General features: G+C 42.4%; 1 protein-coding gene and 1 long non-coding RNA gene across 3 annotated transcripts; one reads left to right on the forward strand and one right to left on the reverse strand.

Moving 5' to 3' along the window:
- Positions 1 to 3,182: 3,182 nt before the first annotated feature.
- Positions 3,183 to 13,651, reverse strand: LOC125739143 (beta-parvin-like). Of its 2 annotated transcripts, none has more exons than XM_049008955.1 (13): positions 13,582 to 13,651; positions 9,486 to 9,575; positions 8,869 to 8,939; positions 8,678 to 8,780; positions 7,352 to 7,492; positions 6,487 to 6,602; positions 6,184 to 6,242; positions 5,831 to 5,850; positions 5,649 to 5,710; positions 5,434 to 5,502; positions 5,191 to 5,292; positions 4,988 to 5,060; positions 3,183 to 4,190 (listed from the first exon to the last, which is right to left on the reverse strand). In XM_049008955.1, coding segments are annotated over exons 1-13 (984 nt in total). In that variant the 5' UTR covers positions 13,583 to 13,651; the 3' UTR covers positions 3,183 to 4,113. The 2 variants fall into 2 exon arrangements, with proteins under 2 accessions (XP_048864912.1, XP_048864911.1); XM_049008954.1 differs by lacking the exon at positions 13,582 to 13,651 and adding an exon at positions 10,849 to 11,039.
- On the forward strand, positions 6,715 to 7,293 carry LOC125739155 (uncharacterized). Its single transcript, XR_007397075.1, has 3 exons — positions 6,715 to 6,817; positions 6,958 to 7,102; positions 7,215 to 7,293. It is a non-coding gene; the product is annotated as an uncharacterized LOC125739155 (long non-coding RNA).
- Positions 13,652 to 19,622: the final 5,971 nt, after the last annotated feature.

The raw sequence follows: 19,622 nt of genomic DNA on the forward strand, positions 1-19,622 counted from the left end.
AGGTGAGGTCTCACCAAGGAATTGTATAATCTTAGCATTACCTCCCTTGACTTAAACTCCACACACCTGGAGATATACCCCAACATCCTATTGGCCTTTTTTATTGCTTCCCCACACTGGCGAGAATGGGACATGGAAGCATCAACATACACACCAAGGTCTTTCTCATGATCAGCTACCTTTATTTCAGTGACACCCATGAAATACCTGTACTTTATATTTCTGCTCCCTAGATGGAGTACCTTACATTTATCGACGTTAAATTTCATCTGCCAGGTATCGGCCCAGTCACTAATTAAATCAAGATCCCGCTGTAGCTGCTGAGCCACTAATTCAGTATCTGCTACACCACCCACCTTGGTGTCATCTGCAAATTTCACCAGTTTACTGTATATATTGGTATCCATATCATTTATGTAAATTAGGAACAATAGTGGTCCTAGAATCGAACCCTGCGGTACCCCACTATGAACGCAAGCCCACTGTGACATTGTGCCTCTTATAACTACTCGCTGTTTCCTATCTGTTAACCTATCTGAATCGAACTGGTCAGTGATCCAGTTTGCCATTACTGGTGACACAATGCTGTTAGAAATAATAACTGTTAATATTGAGCCCCTTGGGTAAAATGGCTCCCCAGGGCCCCACAGGAATCCTGGTTATGTAGTATTTCTTTAACAGATCAAAAGGTTGTCACCTTGGCTGTCCTCATTCCCACCAGTGACATCAGTTTCCAGCAGTATAACTTATTACAGAGCCACTTTGTGTGTTAAAAACACATAGTATAATAGTGTCTGCAGATGTAGGTAACCTCTAACAGGCAACACTCCCTGAATTGCTGATTAGATTCTTGGTTTGTTTGCAAAAGTATGGTCTCTGTCAAGAACTGGCTCACTTTTTGAGATGAGCCTGGCTGTTATAGGAGAGACAGTTTCCATCCTAACTGGAGGGGACAGTAGTACTGTACATTCATGCATTTGTCATACTGCTAATCTAATACGGGGTCATGGTGAGTTTGGAGCCTTTTCCAGGTAGCATGGAGCAGAAGCCAGGAGTATTCCCTGGACAAGATCAATAGAATTATCATGAAATATTGCAAATAAATGTCCTACCTGAGCACCTCCCTGCCCCACATTGTAAACTGCAGGTTCAACAATACCCTTCTATTCATTTGTAGGGGCTGACTAAGCATCTCAGTGATATCATCAGAGCATAGCAGCCATAGATGAATCAAGAGTACAATTCATGATACCAATAAAATCAAATACAAAACCTGTGTACATGACTAATTTGAAATGTCAACTCTTCAGTTTTCAGGAAACGCAGTTATCGTGGTCAATATAGTCTCAAATATCTTCCTTATGATGAAATCTGGCTTCGGAACACAGATACCACACCTTTAGTTCAAAAATATTCAAATAGTTTTGTCTTTATGCAAGATATTCACATGGACCTTGTTACCATCATAATCAAAATATTGTGGATGGTGACCCAAGCGCCATCTGGTTGATTTGCACATATCCCAGCATGCCTCGCCTGCAAGGTGTAAATAGCCCTTGTGTTGTTGTTGTTATTGTTCATAGTTATGTTCTTTATTGTTGCGTGTGTGGTTGCCCATGTATTGCGTGTATCCTGTCTGACCCTTATGTGTAATTAGCTTTCATAAGTCTCCCACCGTGTGTGTATCTTAGTTCAGCATCTAACAACCCTGTGTTTCCTATATGTAAGGAGTTCGGTGCTCGTTGGGTGCCTGATGTAGATCTTTTCAGGACTGCTAAATAAAAGAGCTTTAAATCTGTCTGTATTCTCAGTGTGGCATTATGGCTGGAATCAACAGGTACCACTATATTAAAGGTGCAACCAATATCTTTTGTATTTATCCATCCATCCAATTGCTTACCTTCTGGGTCACAGGGGGTCCAAATCCTTTCCCAGAGGCTATGAGTGTAAGGCGAATAACAACCGAGGATAGGGCACCAACCCATTGCAGGGCACACTCAAACAGTATGGGCATTTTGGTAACTCCAGTTAGCCTCAGCATGGTTTTGGACTGTGAGGGGAAACCAGAGTAGCTGGAGGAAACCCACAACAACATGGGGAGAACATGCAAACTCCACACACATGGAACCCAGGCAAGCATGAACCCAGATACTGGCATCTTCTTCACAGTACCCTGCACCTTGTGTCTTGTGTTTCCTGCAATAGGCTCCCGACTTGCTGAAATGCTGCGTTTGATAAATAATTAAGCAAGCTGAATAGATGAACATTTGGCATCTTGTCCAGAGTATTCCCAAACCTTGTTCCCTCTACTTCCTGGGATAGGCTCCAGGTTCTTTCTGACCATGTATTGGATAGACATTTCCAGAATATAAATTAATGCGTGGAAGTCTTTTCAGTTATTACCCTACAGATATCATAAGGATGGTCTGCGGGTGTCATGTCAGTATTATCATGTTCTTTTCTGGGTGTCTTGTGGGTGTCATGTTGGTTTTGGGAATGTCTCAGAGAATAAACCACATGCATCCTGTGGACACTGTGGGTATTACCCAGCTTCGAAATAATTTATTAAGACTAATATCTTCTGGTCTATCAGGTGTATTACTGCTGAGCACAGGTGCACTCTCTGGGCTCCAGCACTGAGAAAGGCTGTCCTTCTATTGGGTAAAAAAGAAAGTTTCTAACTAAGAAGAAAAGGAATGGAACCATGTATATGAACAAGTGCTACTTCACACAGAGGTCAAAGACACATCTATAAAGACAACAACAGGACCTTAAGTGGACACTTGAAATAAAGGTCAGTCCAGTAGGGATGGCTGAATGACTTTCTTTGTTGGCTCAGTTCATGTACTTCAGGTCAAATTAGAGAAGTTCAAGGATAAGGACAGGAATAAAAGAGCGCCTACACCCCATCCAGAGAATCTTCCCTTGATGCCATTGTGAGGGAAGGGAGCCACATTGATTTCTTATGTGTAAAAAGCTGCATGTGTGAAAAGGTGGAGCGACAGTCCCTTGTTCTTGTCCTCTGGGGGTTTGTTAGAGAGACAATGCACAGCATGCACCCTTTCTGCACATAAACATAGTAGAAAATACCCTCCTTTGACACAGGGGAGATGGCGGGAGGTGGGAAAAGGGGGTAGCCATGGTAACTGGAAGAACGTTCACACAGAGAAGGACCAGACCCATGATGATCATGAGTTTATGCTTTTCAGTTCAAATCACAGGTTACAAATGGCTTTGAGTTCTACAGAGGACGGATTACACCTTTTAAAATCCACTTAATTACCAGACCACATTACCTGCAACTGTCACTCAGTGTTAAAACCTAAATGATACAACAGTGGTGATAAGAACAACAAACATTCAGAAAGCACATCCACCTCACTGCTGTGACATTTGACACAATCTTGGAAACAAGTGCAAGTGTGTGAAAGTAGGACACACGTAGCATTGCATTCCTTTTGTAAAACCGACACTACCCCAATAACAAAGCCTTCAGAAACATTTGCAGAGAGCTAAAGGAAGCCTATAAAAGCGTGTATATACACTAAGAGCAGCTTAGACATTAAGTTCAAAACCCCACTCAGGACCAGGTTTGATTGTTCACAGCTCAACAGTGGAAAAAGTCTTCAATATGCTTAAGTAAACTTTTCAATATTACTCTATTCTTAAGACACTCTAGATTTTTAATGCTCCTAAGCTGAATGGAAACAAACCTCTTAATTTAAGCCTTTTTTCTGCATTTTTCTCATAGGCAGGTTGCATAATAATTTAAGTTTACAAATTCATGATTGTGAAGCAGGTGCTGAAAGCCCAACCACTATTCATATGTTTTTTAGCAGTTTTTTTCCCAAAGTCCCCCATGTCATCCATGCTTAATGATTTTCCCCCATTGTTACTGATCATTTGTCACTGTCTATACCAACACTGAGAGAGTGGGTGTCACCCACAGTAGGAGGTGATGCTGCTTCTCATTGGCTATTGAAGCATCACTTCTGCAGGTCCGTATAAAGCCTGACAGAGACTGGCAGTACTATAATACATGCCACCCCAGGACAGGCCATCATGTGACAGGGGTGATAAGCCTTTTATGGAGGGGGGGCTAACAGCTCATGCTTACTCTGTGTTTCTGTATTTAGTGAACAGGTTGTAGAGGACCCTCAGAGTGGACTTCAAAATTATGTTGACAACATCTGAAATATGTACATGCAAGACACAGATTCATCATACAAAACATACGTTGGATTATATTTACATTTATAATGATATGATCATTTCTCAGTTAAATCAGTACATGCTTATGTACGCCTACATATCACAAAGGAATCTGTAGCAGGGAATGTTGGGTTTTTTATGGAAACCATAATTTCAGTAAAACACCTTACTTTTGCTCCTGATATAAATAAGAGACTGAGAAGCCTGAGGACTTTGCGGCTCTCAGCAGACTTAAAGTGCATTTTACCCAAACTGATGGAAACAGCTGCTTTTATGGTGATATCTGAACACACAGGCCTTCATAAAGGCTTATTTTTTAATGTTTGGGGTGTAATCAATAAAATATTGCAATTTCTAAATTCAGAAATGCACGACTTGTTAATTACAGAATGCCACCTAATGACCAAAATAAGTACTACATCTTCACAAGAAAAGCAAATACCAAATTATGAAACGTGCAGTTCATCTCTACAAATACCCCACATCCCTGAACAACATAAGCAGTTAGAATATGGATGGATGAATGTCTAAAAATAAATGTTTGACATCTTTAGGTATATTTTAAATGTTTCATTTGATTTCATATCAGTGTTACAATTTCAACAATAATATACTATTTTATTTTAAATATTTTGGAGGATTTGTGCTTTTTAATGTACTTACCCATATTTAATATCCATTATTATCATGAATATAATATCATATGTTCCACACAATGAACAAAAATATATTGTATTTTTCATGTTAAATTCCCTTCATAGAGAAACATCAGTACCTTCAGGGCGAGATTTGGGCTTCTTGATTCCCGCATCCTGCATCAACTCGAAGGCAAAGGCCACATTGTGCACCTGGCGGAAACCCATGGAAAAGCAAAGTGTCAGAGCACCATCTGCTGGTTCACCACGCTGTAACACTGTTTGGACAGGCAGTAAATCTGTATTAGCACAACCACCTGGCCACGGATAGTGCCTATAGTACCTTCTGTTCAAAGTTCTCTGGCGTGAGATAGAAGTTGTACAGGGGCACAAAGTACCCCTCCAGTAGACCCATCAGCAGCACCAGGTACACCCCATCTGCAAACTGATCACAGAGAGACATATGTAAGGAGGAAAGGCACGGGCCATCACAGAAGTGTGGTTGCCTAGGTTACTGAATGCTAAATGGTTCACAATTTCATTCAACTCACAGGAGCTCCATTTGAGTACCTGAATGGGCCCTCACCTGTGACTCCAGCTCCGTCACCTCGAGGTTGAGTTTGTTCAGGTGTTTATTCACAAATGTGATGAGAGACTGTCAGGCAGGAAGCGGAGTCACAGACATTAAGGGCGTAGCAAAAGCTCAGTGTTCGAGATCAAGAAGCAGGTGAACACGCGGGGGGGAGGGGGGCTGGGGGACAGAGGAATCAGCTAAATCAGCTCACACTCAGGAGATTTTACCATCTTAACTATGTTGAGCTTGTCAGGAGCATGATCAAGCAGAGTGTCAAATGCATCTCTTTCTGGAAGAAAAGTAAAAATGTGTGACATTGCTCAGAGGAAATCTTTGTAAAATATTAAGCACATAGAAAAGGGAGATGGGAAATATGAATGTTCTCTCTTGAACCATTCCCATTACTCACCAAATTTCCTCAGCATCATTCTGAAATCCAAAGGTAGAAAATTAATTGGATGGATATCAGACATTGACTTTCATTTTGGGACAGCATTTTTGGCCCGTATTAAAATGAGCTTTTTTCAAGAATTAACTGATAGTGTTGCACACACACCAATGTTGAAAGGAACGCTTAACATTAACAGTACTTGGTTCTAGGCATTGAAATGCTGAGGGACAGCCTTTGTAATTCGTTTGAAATTTAAGGCTCAGTAAAACCTTTTCTGATTGCTTTGGGCTTTAGTGCCCAGTAACAGTCTTCCTAATTGGTCAGGACATTTCTACCAAGTAAAAGTCTTTTGCACTGGCCAGAGCACTTACTCATTGGTAGTAGTCAGCTCTTTGGTCACATGGGAGGTCTGTAGTATGCCATCTCTTTTCTGTTTCAAATAAAATACACATCATACTAGGTCCTTTTAGAAGAAATTTTTATCTGCAGTTAACCGGTGTTTACATGACACTGTATCTGTGTTAAGGTGACATTGTATTTGCAGTCAATCAGTGTTAAGGTACTGCTATATCTGTAGTAAAGCTATGTTGGTGACACTATATCTGTGATTAACCTGTGTTAAGGTTATGCTGTCTCTCTGGATAACCATTGTTAATGATGTGATGGCATCTCACCTTGACAAGAATTATCTGTACGGAGACGTGCTCCGGTAGGCGGATGGGGGCCTGGAAGTGCATGGCCAGGGCCACCAGCAGGGACACGATAGCCACCAGGTTCTTGGAATGGACAGCTGCGTGAACAGAGAGGCCAGCTACTGTGAGAAGAGGCCCAGCTGCCACGAGCCGAGGCTGCCTGTGGAGGAACTGGGCCTCTCATGCAGAATGAAGCTCTAAATGACAAGGCGGTAATGCTATATGGTCAGGCAGGTGATCAGGGCTATGGCTATGAGGTCAAGCAGGCAGGGCTATGGCCATGCAGTCAGGTGATCAGGGCTATGGCTATGAGGTCAAGCAGGTAGGGCTATGGCAATGCAGTCAGGTGATCAGGGCTATGGCTATGAGGTCAAGCAGGCAGGGCTATGGCTATGCAGTCAGGTGATCAGGGCTATGGCTGTATAGTCAGGTGATCAGAGCTATGTCTATGAGGTCAAGCAGGCAGGGCTATGGCTATGCAGTCAGGTGATCAGGGCTATGGCTATGAGGTCAAGCAGGCAGGGCTATGGCTATGCAGTCAGGTGATCAGGGCTATGGCTGTATAGTCAGGTGGTCAGAGCTATGGCCATGAGGTCAGGTGATCAGAGCTATGTCTATGAGGTCAAGCAGGCAGGGCTATGGCTATGCAGTCAGGTGATCAGGGCTATGGCTATGAGGTCAAGCAGGCAGGGCTATGGCTATGCAGTCAGGTGATCAGGGCTATGGCTATGAGGTCAAGCACGCAGAGCTATGGCTATGCAGTCAGGTGACCCGGGCTGTAAGGCTGTGCAGTCAGGTGACCCGGGCTGTAATGTTGTGAAAGCTTGAGTGTCCCCTGAAGACCCACAATCCACACTCCAATCGATGTCCCAGCCGTGGGGCCTCAGTAATTGGTTCACAGCTCCCAGAACCGTTTTCAGCTTCTGCTTCTGACCAGTCTCTGACTGCGTCACCTCTGCCATGTTCAGCGTCCATCGGGACAGCTTCTCTGTACAGGGGGTGAGATTCAGGAAGATACTGAGGTCAAATTTATGTGCCCACACAAGGCAGGTAAATAACCTAGTTAACAATTAATCTATAAACACAGGTCAAATTTGCATCTTATATGGAAGTTACGGTTAGGAGTCACCAAACAGGAATGTCTGAATTTGAGCTGTAGCACGAGTTACAATAAGGGTGTACTCACAGTAGACGATCCGTTCTGTGCCCAAGCACGTTTGACCCTCCAAAATTCAGTTTGTTTGACTGCTGTAATTGCTCCATACCATGCCCGAGTTTGCTTGCTTAATAAAGTGTGCCAGAGTACGGTTAATCTAGGCTATATCCGAATACAGGGGATGCATCCTTCGAAGAATGTGGTCCTCGAAGGTCGAACTGAAAGCATTGTCAAATGGGAAATTCTAGCCTATGGATAATTTCCTATTTGCATCACCTGCCCTTACCCTTGACATACCCACATTACCTCTACACAAGGAGTCTTGAGATCTTCATGACTCGGTAAATGAAGGACGCATTTCTAGACCGCATTTGAAGGAGCCTTCGAAATGGACAGCCTTGTTGCATTTGGTTGCATTCGGTCTTTGTGATGCAGTCTCAGAATGCAGTCTTTGAAGGATGCAGGCCCTGAATTTGGACACAGCCCTATGCTGCATCCTTCAAAGGACACAGTCTAAGATAGAGGTAACCTTTGTAGTGTGCGTTCTTTGAAGGTCGAACAGAAAGCGTTGTCAAATGGGATGGTCTGGTCTATGGGTCATTTTTTATTTACCCTACTCCGACACATATCTTAATATTGCCGAGCATGGCATTATGATCTCTCTGATTCATTCAGTTATAAGGAGAAACGTAATACATTCTGTTCAATGTAAAATAAAAAATTCAACCCCGATTGTTGTGCACATCCACCTTACTGTTATTAAAAATGTTTATTAAACAAATAAGAAACAAATAAGCATCCATAAATGTTCCCGGAGTTCATCTGCAGAATAAACATTAAAAAACTTCTTGCGCAGCACATTATGCTTGATTATCTAACTGCTTAAAACACAACATAGCATAATAACTTGTAAGTACAGATGCTAGTTTGATGATGTTAATGTAGCCTGTTTTCTATAAATCGTGGCAGAAATTATGGTAGGAGTCACAGTAGGTCTCATGTTAACCTAGCACTTACCAAACAGCTTCTGCAGCACCTGCCCATCATACAGGTCTTCTTCCAGGTCCTTGACAATAATCCTCTCCTCCACCAGTTCATTGTTAATCCAGTCAATCAGCAGCTGGGTACAGTTAAAACCCTGGTCACCCTCCATCCTGGCAGCAAGGGAGGCTTACAGACCGTCACCCACCTGCTGTATTAACACTCACCCTCTGCAGTTCTTTAAACTTGGGGTTGTCCCTCGAGCTGGGATCCAGCATGCTCCTCTCAGTGTTATCATCTGAGTGGGGGTTCAAGGCAAGAGCAACATCTAAACACGCTGATTATAGACACGCTAATACACACACAGACGCTCACTACTGAGAAGGGTTTATACATACATATATTTCTTTATTCTTTTTAAAATTATGGGTAATAAAACATCCCTGTTTAGATTGCTGCCCTCATGACCCGACCCTGGATAAGCAGCAGAGGATGGATGGATGGATGGGTGGATGGATGGATAATAAAATGTGTTTCTTGTATTTAATCACTGATTAACTGATACTACATTCTTTTTTTTTTCTATGTGAATATCTATCCCTCATCTAACAAAAAGTGTAGTATAACAAAACTGAAGAACAATACGACTGTGGAGTTAGCTACAGAATAAAGTTGTCATTCATTTGTCAATAAAGGGGAGTGATAAGGTTATACTGTGTATAATGTTCCAATAGTGACCTCTGGTGGATTGAGTGGGAAATGACTGACACTGAAAACATTGCTGCTGCTGACCCTTCCTGGATGCTGACCTTTGCAAAAGAAGAGTGAGCTGAAAGAGCATTACCAAGCAGTGTGTTATCAGGCAGTGCATCCACTCTTGGGGCCAGAAGTGGAGCATTGATGGCCTGTTTGCCTTCTTCCAGGTGTTCATCCACTGTACAAGACCAAAGGGAGGAGGATAGAGAGTGGAGGAAGATGTGTTTTCCTTAACAATTTAAAGTTGGTGGAGATGTGCAAGAAACCCATACAGTCACACAAACCTGGGATCTACCAGAGGCACATTATCCTAAGCCCACACTGCACCCTAACACCTTTCCTGTAATGTTACATATTACACCAAACCCCACATTGTATCCCCCCATATGCTGCAACGCTACACATTACCCTAACCTCATATTGTACTTTAATACCATACTTTACCCTAATGTTGCATTGCACTCTAGCAACATAATGTTACCTCACACCATCCTGAACCCTAACACCAGACTGATATCTATCAGTACTGATCTAATTTTACAAAAAAACACAATTCTTATCCTCAAAATTATTTTTTTATTTCCACCTGCATGCAGACACATTTTGCCTCGATGGCAATGGACTCTCCTCTTAGCCCTCATGAGTCCCGATGTTTCTTATGAAGAGGAGGAGCTAACTGAGGCAAAGAAACCCTGGGAGAATAAATAACACTGAAGAAAGCAATGATTAATTGTCCACAAAAGTAAATTAGCACTGTTGCCTCACACCTCTGTGTCCCAGGTTCGAGTCTCCGCCTGGGTCACATGTGTGTGGAGTTTGCATGTTCTCCCCATTGGGTTTCCTCCGGGTACTCCGGTTTCCCCCCACAGTCCAAAAACATGCTGAGGCTGATTGGACTTGCTAAATTGCCCGTAGGAGTGCCTGTGTGTGTCAATGGTGTGTGAATGCGCTCTGCGATGGGCTGGCCCCCCATCCTGGGTTGTTCCCTGCCGCGGACCGCCCGCGGACCCAGTAGGATAAGCAGTTTGGAAAATGGATGGATGGATGGATAATCGGAAAGTCAGTTTCATCTATAAGTGGTAGCATGCCCACAGATTACTGGGCTGACAGCTGAAAACCACCCAAACAACTGATTGATCCATGTTTCTATCTATCAGGAGAGGGGTGGGGAATGAACAGAAGAACAAAGACAAGTTTGTTACTTTGTGATTTGTAAATTCAGGATTAATAATCAAACATATCATGTGGCCATTAGCATATAACCACACTGTTTTCTAGACTGATCGAGGAAGTGAACCTGTCTCTAGCTGAAATGTACACTGGAGCTGAACAAACAAGTTCTAAATTTATTTTTATGATATACAGTGAGTGGGAAATGTCCTCTCTGGCCTGTACTGGTGGCAACTCTCTGAAATGAAAGGTTACTGAGCCATACACACAGCCCTGCCTACCTTGTTTCTTTCGCTTGGTTCTGCAGAGGAGCCCAGCCATGTCGGAGATGGGGCCCGGTGCCCTGAGCACCCAGCACGGCAAAGCAAGCCAGACAGGCGACGTCGAGGAGCCCTTTGGGACGCACTATTTCTGTCTGTGGCCCAAGCTCTCATTACACTCTATGTGGTGTGGGGCCCTGCTGGGCCGGGCCAATCTGAGCACACATCTGGCCATAGGAGGCGGGCCTTTTAGCAACCATGTGGCCTGGTGTATCATCATGTTTCATTACATGTCACAAGGCCATAAACTAGCGAGGAACATTTCACTGTCAAATTTGAATTCCAGTTTTATTTACAAAATGATTTGACTGATCTGAAATATTTAAGGATGGGTTTATTATTTTTTATGTTATAATACAATGACTGTAAATTCAATTTAAATGTGAAAACTAGGTATCTGTCGTCTGTTGTCAACTTCAGTTCTCTACACCACAACTCACATAAAGCATGGCACCAGGATCCCTGTTATCCAAAAGGTTCTGGAGGTGGTAGACTTTTTTTGTAGGCTTGTGGAGGTGTTTCATGAGCCCACAGTATTGCTGCGATATTGATAATTTACATTGTCCCTGTTTAACCAGTCGCACTCACTGATCGGTGCAATGCTCTTACATATCTTCGCAAGTTTCTGCTACCAAAAATAAAACATTTCCTCAGACTAAATGTTAATCTTCCAGGAAGCACCTCAGACCTGGTTCTCTAAGTGGCACTGCAGAAAGATACAAATGTCACTTTAAATTTAACTGCATTTATTTCTGACCAGACATAGGACTGTGCAGCAGCTGAGTGCCCCAGGTCTATTTATGTGTTATGTGAGAGTGGTTACTGAGACAGAGGCAGGACAACTTTCACTCCTAACAACAGTCACATGAAAGTAGACAGTTAGACACACACTGCAGAAAAGTCATGGGAAAGCAGCCAGTCAAAAATGCACTGACCGAAACCCCAAGATAATTTCATCTGGACTACTATAAACTGACCTAAACTACTTGCCAGTGTATCACCAGCTCATCTACAAATAGTTATAGTTATTGTAACAGTATAGCTACAATGTACATTATTAATCTAAATTATTATCCACCCATCCATCCATCCATGTACTATGCAAGGAAGTAGGAGTCCAGAGCTGGAAGCTATAGGGGCAAAGCAGGAAATGACCCACAATGGGGCACCATCCCACTGCAGGGTACACACACCACTTTTAAATTATATTTACCTACATTATCTCAACTAAAACTTGTGTTGTTTAAAAATTCATCTCATACCACCTTAAAATAAAGTTTGACTCATATTTCCACAAAGGCCTCATACCATTACAAACTGCTCCCACACCTTAAGAGACTATTGTAGGAAACCTACACAAACTGGGAAAGAACATGCTATTCCCATACACTAAGCAGGGAATAAATCACCATGCTGGGGTTTAGACAAAGCACTACTGACAGAGCAGCCAGGCTCCCTTCGCTTTTTCAATCTTAGCGACTATACAAAGTCCCCAAGTTCCAGCACATGCAGCAATTTTGAATTTTTAAACTCTTCTACACTTAAAAAAAATTGGCACCGTGTTCAAGCTGTACCCCAGCCTTGTGCCCCGTATTAGTCCCTGAACATACTCATCACCAGATTGAATGGTTAAGGAAAGCAGGACTTCCTGGTATAATATTATTTAAATATTTACACCAGAAAGCTGAATATTAAAAACGACTCAATACTGTGACTTGTGTGTCCAGCTAAAACTATCAGAACTGCAAAACTGGCAAGGGTTTGAATTTTAAATACAAGACCACACTAACCCTTTAAAAATAAAAAAAAGATCCTTCGTACATAGGACACAAACACACTGACCTCCTCTGGATTTGCTCAAATATGCCTTATTCCTTTACATTCATTTACATGGTAGATGCTTTACCCAAAGCAGGATCAGCCAAAACCTGGAGACGGGATTTCAACTGGTTACCTTCTGACCACAGGCAGAGAGTCCAGACCCACACAACCACATACTGTACCATGTCTTCTTCTCACACATGCCACCTTTTCACCGATGTGCCAAGAAGCCTTTGGCTACAGTCAGACAGGTGCCAACAAGCCTTTCATTACAGTCAGACAGGTGCCAACAAGCCTTTCATTACAGTCAGACAGGTGCCAACAAGCCTTTGGCTACAGTCAGACAGGTGCCAACAAGCCTTTCATTACAGCCAGACAGGTGCCAACAAGCCTTTGGCTACAGTCAGACAGGTGCCATCAAGCCTTTCATTACGGTCAGACAGGTGCCAACAAGCCTTTCATTACAGTCAGACAGGTGCCAACAAGCCTTTGGCTACAGTCAGACAGGTGCCAACAAGCCTTTCATTACAGTCAGACAGGTGCCAACAAGCCTTTGGCTACAGTCAGACAGGTGCCAACAAGCCTTTGATTACAGTCAGACAGGTGTCCCAAACCTTTGGCTAAAATTCCACGAGAAGTTCCACGAGTGTCCTGTAATTTTACAGCAGCTCCCTGACACCTGTGAATGATGTACAATGTCCAGCAAACCTGTGCCTCTGCTATTCAGTGGTGGTAAATTTATTTCTGTCACAACTCACCCACCCGGTAAGAAAATTTTACTGCTGACACCTCAAAACTGTCATACCAAACCAGCACCCATACTGTTCAGACAAGCGACACCATGCAAACACATTGAGAGCTGAAAAGACTCACTTGTAGGGAATTGCACACCAGCACAACAGTAACAATCACCGTTCTCTGTACTTCAGCAAGGCTAAATTAATTTGGACAGGGTGACCAATTAAACCCCTCCCTTAAAAACCTTACAAACAGTGACTTGCTTTTATAAAATTATCATTCAGAAGCAGAGGAATGTGACCACTTCCTGGACAAAATAACTGAACTCATGTCCTTCCTCAGGACTTATCTGCCACCACATGGCATAACATGAGTGGCTCTCAGAGCCTGCAACCTCTAAATCTGTCTTATTTCAGTAAATGGTATAAATTACTGGCAGAAGCATCTGGAGATAAATGCAACTTAAAATGCATGCAGTCACATTTGAAATCCCCCCCACACACAAACACTTCTTACTGTATAATAAAAAACAGCTGAGGTTTAAGTTTATGTTTAGCATTTCTTGCAGTCATCTCCATTATTTCAGTAGTTGTGTCTTTAGCTTTGGTGCTGATAACTTTCAATACTGATAAAGCGAAAATGCTGGCAGAGATGTTCACTAGTCACAAAATTAGAGTCCGAGTCAAGTCTCAAGTCTCCGTTGTGGTTCCAATTTGATGTGACTATCAAAAATGTAACCGCCTATTTGTTTTTTTTCTATTAGTAACTGCGACTAAATGAGAATCACCACTTGAATAGTTCAAAAACTGCGTGTCTCACAGTTCCTTAGGCTTATAAACATTTTTTATGTAATCACTATTTCAATTAAGTTAATTCAATTTTAATTTCAAGTAATACACATTTTGTAAGAACCAAAGCACTTTTCTAATGTAGATTTTAAAACTAATACTTTCTCAAAAATAACATTATGATGAAGACAACATTTTGACATAAATTCCTGGGCTGTACCGTACGTGTTTGCATAAATTGCTGCGCTGAAAGCATGTCAGACTGGCCCTGCTCTCGGGCCAGACCAAACCATTCCAGACTCCGCCCTCGGCTACGTTAAAGTGATGTGATTGGCTAATGAATGAGTATAACCAAGACCCCGTTTGTCATGCTGCTAAAATAAATGCATGTTTACAGTAAATTACTCATTTCATTTTTACACATTGTTCTAAAGCAAAATCTCCAACTATATGGATAAAATCGATTTGTTTGTGTGTGCAATTAAAGAAATGGTTATGCAAGTAACACCACAAACTCCATGTTAAAAAGTTAAAATAACTCGAGGCCTCATCTCTGAATGCTGGCTGCCAGTATTGGTATGTTAACTGATATTTACAGTATCATGTACCTCTACACATTGTTTCATAAGCATAATATCTATTGCAAAAATTATGATAAAAGGATCACTGTATTTCCCAAATATCGCGAGAGAAAACTGATATCAGTTCAGAATGAAAAAATTCTAATTCATGTTTTAGCCAGAATTATGCAGCCCTTTTGTCTTTTTATGCTTCTGTTGCAAAAAAAAATACTTGTAAGGCAAACAGGCACCCATGTGTGTTTGGAGTTTGCATGTTCTGCTAGTTTTTGATTTCTTTCCACAGTCAAAACATTCAGCCACAAGGATGGGTAATTCTAAATGACAGTATATGACATGTTCAGCAGTGCCTGTCCCTCTAAAGAGTAATAAAGAATAATAAGGTATACACCAATCTGCCAAAACCATTGACAGATGAAGCAAATTACATTGATTATGTAAAGGGTGGCCTTTTATTGTGGGCAGTATAAGGTACACCTGTGCACTACCCATGATGTCAGATCAGCATCTTGATGTGGCACACCTGTGAGGTGGGATGGATTATCTCAGCAAAGCAGAAGTGCTCACTATCACACATTTAGACTGATTTGTGAGAAATGTTTGAGAGAAATGGTAATATTGTGTATCTGGAATGAATTGTAGATCTTTAAGTCCATCTCATGAAAAATGGGAGCAGAAACAAGAGTGTTGCGTTTATATTTTTGTTCAGTGTAGTTACCATGGCACCTATCAAGGGTGCCATTATATATTAGGCAGGTGAACAATCACTTCTTAAATTTTATATGCTGTAAAAATGGGCAAGCGTAAGAATCTGAGAGACATTGACAAGGCCAAATTATGATCGTTAGCTCACTCGTTATCTCCAAAACGGCTGGTCATGTGGGGTATTCCTAGTATGCAGTTTTCAGTACCTACTAAAAGTGGTCCAAGGAAGGCCAACAAGTGAATCAGCAATGTGGTCATGGGTGTACAAGGCTCACTGTGGTGTGTGCGGGGAGGCTGGCTTGTCTGGTTCCATCCCGCAGGAGAGCTACTGTAGCACACATGGCTGAAAATGTTACTGCAGGCTAAGACAGAAAGGTGTCAGAACACAGTATATCACAGCTTGCTGTGTGTAGGGCTCTGTAGCTGCAGACCGGTCAGAGTGCCCATGCTGACCCATGCCCACCTCTGAAAGCACCAGCATCATAACTGGACCATGGATTAATGGAAGAAGGTGTCCTGGTCCGATGAGTCAGGTTACTGTTACTTTATGTGGATGGCTGCGTCTGTATGCGTCATTTACCTGTGGAATAGATGGCACCAGGACACACTATGGGAAGAAGGTAAGCTGGAGAAGGCAGTGTGATGCTGTGGGTAATGTTATGCTGGAAAACCTTGAGATCTGGCATTCATGTTGATGTTACTTTGACAAGTACCTCCTACCTAAATAAGTACACTCCTTCATGGCAATGGTATTCCCAATGGGGGTGGACTCTTTCAGAAGGTTAATGCTCCTTGATACACTACAAAAACTGTTTAGGAGTGTTTTGAAGAAGATGACAAAGAGTTCAAGTGAAGAGGTCTTCACTTGGCTTCAAAATTTCCCGGATCTAAATCCGATTGAGCATCTGGAGGATGTGCTGGATAAACAAATCTGATCCATGGAGGCTCAAGTTCACAACTTACAGAACTTAAAGTATCTGCTTCAGAGGTCTTGTGGAGTCTATGGCTCGACAGGTCAGAGCAGTTTTGGTGGCAGGAGGGGGAAAATACAATACAATATACAATATTAGGCTGATGGTTTTAATGTTATGGCTGATCAGTGTATATGTTTGGCTACGACCACAAGCAATTGGTTTAACACTAAGAAGCCCAACTTTCCCCTTAAATTTCCCAAAACAATTGAATTAGTCAGTGTATCAATGTAAAATAAATTTTATGAAAATTTAATCAGTCTTACTAGTGCTGAACCACAGTACTGTTCATTTCATGGAAGCTAATATACATTAATTTTCCCTTTGAAACCAGGATTAAGATACACATAGCATCGACTTTGTTGGCTCACAGTATTCATTTGTGCTGTTGTATGCAGGTATACAGAAGTGTTTTCTTGAAACCTAGAGGCGTTATGCTGCCACCTAGAGTAACCAACAAAAATACTACAGTTATAACGAATATATGATATTTCCTCTCTCCTAGATTGGAACCCAGATAGCAGTTCATTTCGGGCCGAATCCACCTGCGAACAATTAGATGCATTTTACGACTCTGCGCTGGGTATGGCTTGAGCGCACAATACTGGACAACTAAAGATTAAGTGTTACTATAAATGTATATATAGATTATAATGATTGTAACTGAATTATTTATAGTTAGGCAAATAAACAAATCTAAACTTTGAAAATGTGTTTTGGATCACTACAGGTGCATCTCCACCACATTTTAGCTAAATGAGCTAATTCCAAATGCATAGATCAGGTTTCTGCTCAGATTTGGAATGGAAACTCAGTCTCAGGTCCACTGTAGATGCGTAACCCATATCCGATCCAGCTTTGGACCAACGTGCAAATATGACTGCTACCTCCAAAACCTATATGGAGCGGTATGTGTTTGCTAACCCTAACCCTAACCTGACCATTCACTCAAGAGAGAGAGTACAGTACTGTATAATAATGTACAATGTACTTTATTACTGTATTTAATGTTGTTAATGTCTTGCTGTGCATGATGTATCAAATAAACTTTTCCATATGCATGAAAATCACGCTATAAATGGGGTATGTGAATTCTTTTGTCTATTCCTTGCAGATCTTCGAACATATCACCCATGTACTGTATATGGGGCGATTAGTGTAGTAAAACAGGGCTATAATATACATAATTTTTATTGTTATGTAGCGCCAGTGATATGGCTCCGCTAACAAACACGCCAAGCATATTGTGTAGCTATAAATACTTGTTACATTTTCTATAGTGGTGTGCATTCTTGACCGTGTCTTGTGTGAACCATGCCCAATCCTTGCCTGTCTCTAGTTGTTATTATTGTTGTCCAGTGTCTGACCTCTCTGCTTTCCACGGTTGTGTTTCGTTTGTTGCTTGTTGAGGGCCTGTGTTAATTCATGCCAAAGCTGGCTGAGAGAACATTGTTTCCTTCTTAGAAAGAGGATTCCTGTATTCTGTTGCTGTTTTGCCATGACGTTTTTGTCTGCCAGATGCTAGCCGGTGTTAGAATTGGCATGCTAGAAGCAATGGCACTGGGGAGAACTCTAGCTTGGTGTACCCGATGGAAACTCTTAAGCAGTGGAATGGGGTTGTCAGTGATTCTCTGGGAAGTTCCACTTCGCCCTTCTGAGAAGCCCCGGACCCATGCAGCGTGCCCTGAAGCCACCTGTGCCAACCTGCTGGCTCCCCAACCAAGACAGTATCGGAGACTGGGGAAGGTGTGAACTCTAGGAGACTCAACCTGCTCGCTGGCCGCATGGAGCTGCGGTGTGACCCCAGCCGCGAGTATGACCAGCAAGACTGGACCAGCTGTGTGAGGCCCAGTGACTGGGTGAGGTCACTTGAGGTGCGGAGTAGGAGGGCCCACGAGAGAATCAGCCTGGCAGTCATCATCAAGTTCCCATAAAATCGCAGAGGGCCAGGGCCTGGAGGGACCCACACCACCAGAGCCTGCTGGCTGCCCTGCGTTCACTAGCAGCCCAGGTCCCCCAGCTATGGTGATGGACTGGGTGATGTGGTCGTCGGGATGGATGACGTCTGGGGGGCAGTGTACAGCTAGTGAGATGGCTCTGCATAGCGGAGCCCAACAAGTGCACCGATGTTGTAATTAGCCCCTTGTTTGTGTAGCTATAAATAATTGTTGAATTGTGGCGTGCATGCCTGACCATGTCTTGCATAAACCCTTTCCAATCCTCATGTGTCTCTTATTGTGTACTCCTCATGTCTTACCTCCCTGTTTTTCCCCATTGTGTGATTCAGTGTTTGTTGAGTGCCTACATTAGTCTTTTTAAGGACTTAATAAAAGGGCATTGTTCACCATTTAAAAGATTTAAATGTTAAAAAGTTCATTTGTAATGAGACTGAGAAATATCAGATTCCATTGTGTTACCTGAAATTTGTTTTACATAATTATCAAGCTACAAGAAGCTACTAGCTGAGTTCTCCCCAAATGAGTTTGATTCGGCCCGAATGACCTCCTCTCATTTGTAAATTTCTTGTTTTCTTATGATTAATGCTGATAAGCTCATCTAAGCTGAGCACATGCTCTCAGCCACACAGTTCAACAACAGTTCTAGCACTAATATATCAGTGAGCTGTGTGATCTGCCAACATATATCATGTGACGACAGAAAAACATCTATAGTTTCATATTGTCACGATCGGTAAGCACGGGTAAAGCGCAGGCGGGCAGAAAGCTGGCAAGGAGCCACAAATCAGGGCAAAACTGGGGTTTTAATAAGGACGGGCAAGGCAGCACGGGACAAAAGTACAAACATCGACTTAACATCAATGACAGACAAAGGCATTAGGCAAGACGTGGACTTAAAAGGACAAGACATAATAATGAAAATAATCAGACACAGCTGGGCATGATCGGGAAAGCACACGTGGATAATTAGGGGGCGTGGCACACACGAGGAGCGGACGGGCCAGGCATCACACATATTATATCTATCATTTATTTTGTTGTATCACAAATCACACTCTTATCCATGGCAGGAATGTAGGCAGGAAATTTCCGTGAATACCCCAATTGTCACTGCTTGATCTGCTGCCACATGAACACTATGTCTTACGCAGTCGTACACTGCGCAATATTTCACAG

This window comes from Brienomyrus brachyistius, chromosome 3 (assembly GCF_023856365.1).
Source record: "Brienomyrus brachyistius isolate T26 chromosome 3, BBRACH_0.4, whole genome shotgun sequence".
Classification (NCBI taxonomy): Eukaryota; Metazoa; Chordata; class Actinopteri; order Osteoglossiformes; family Mormyridae; genus Brienomyrus; species Brienomyrus brachyistius.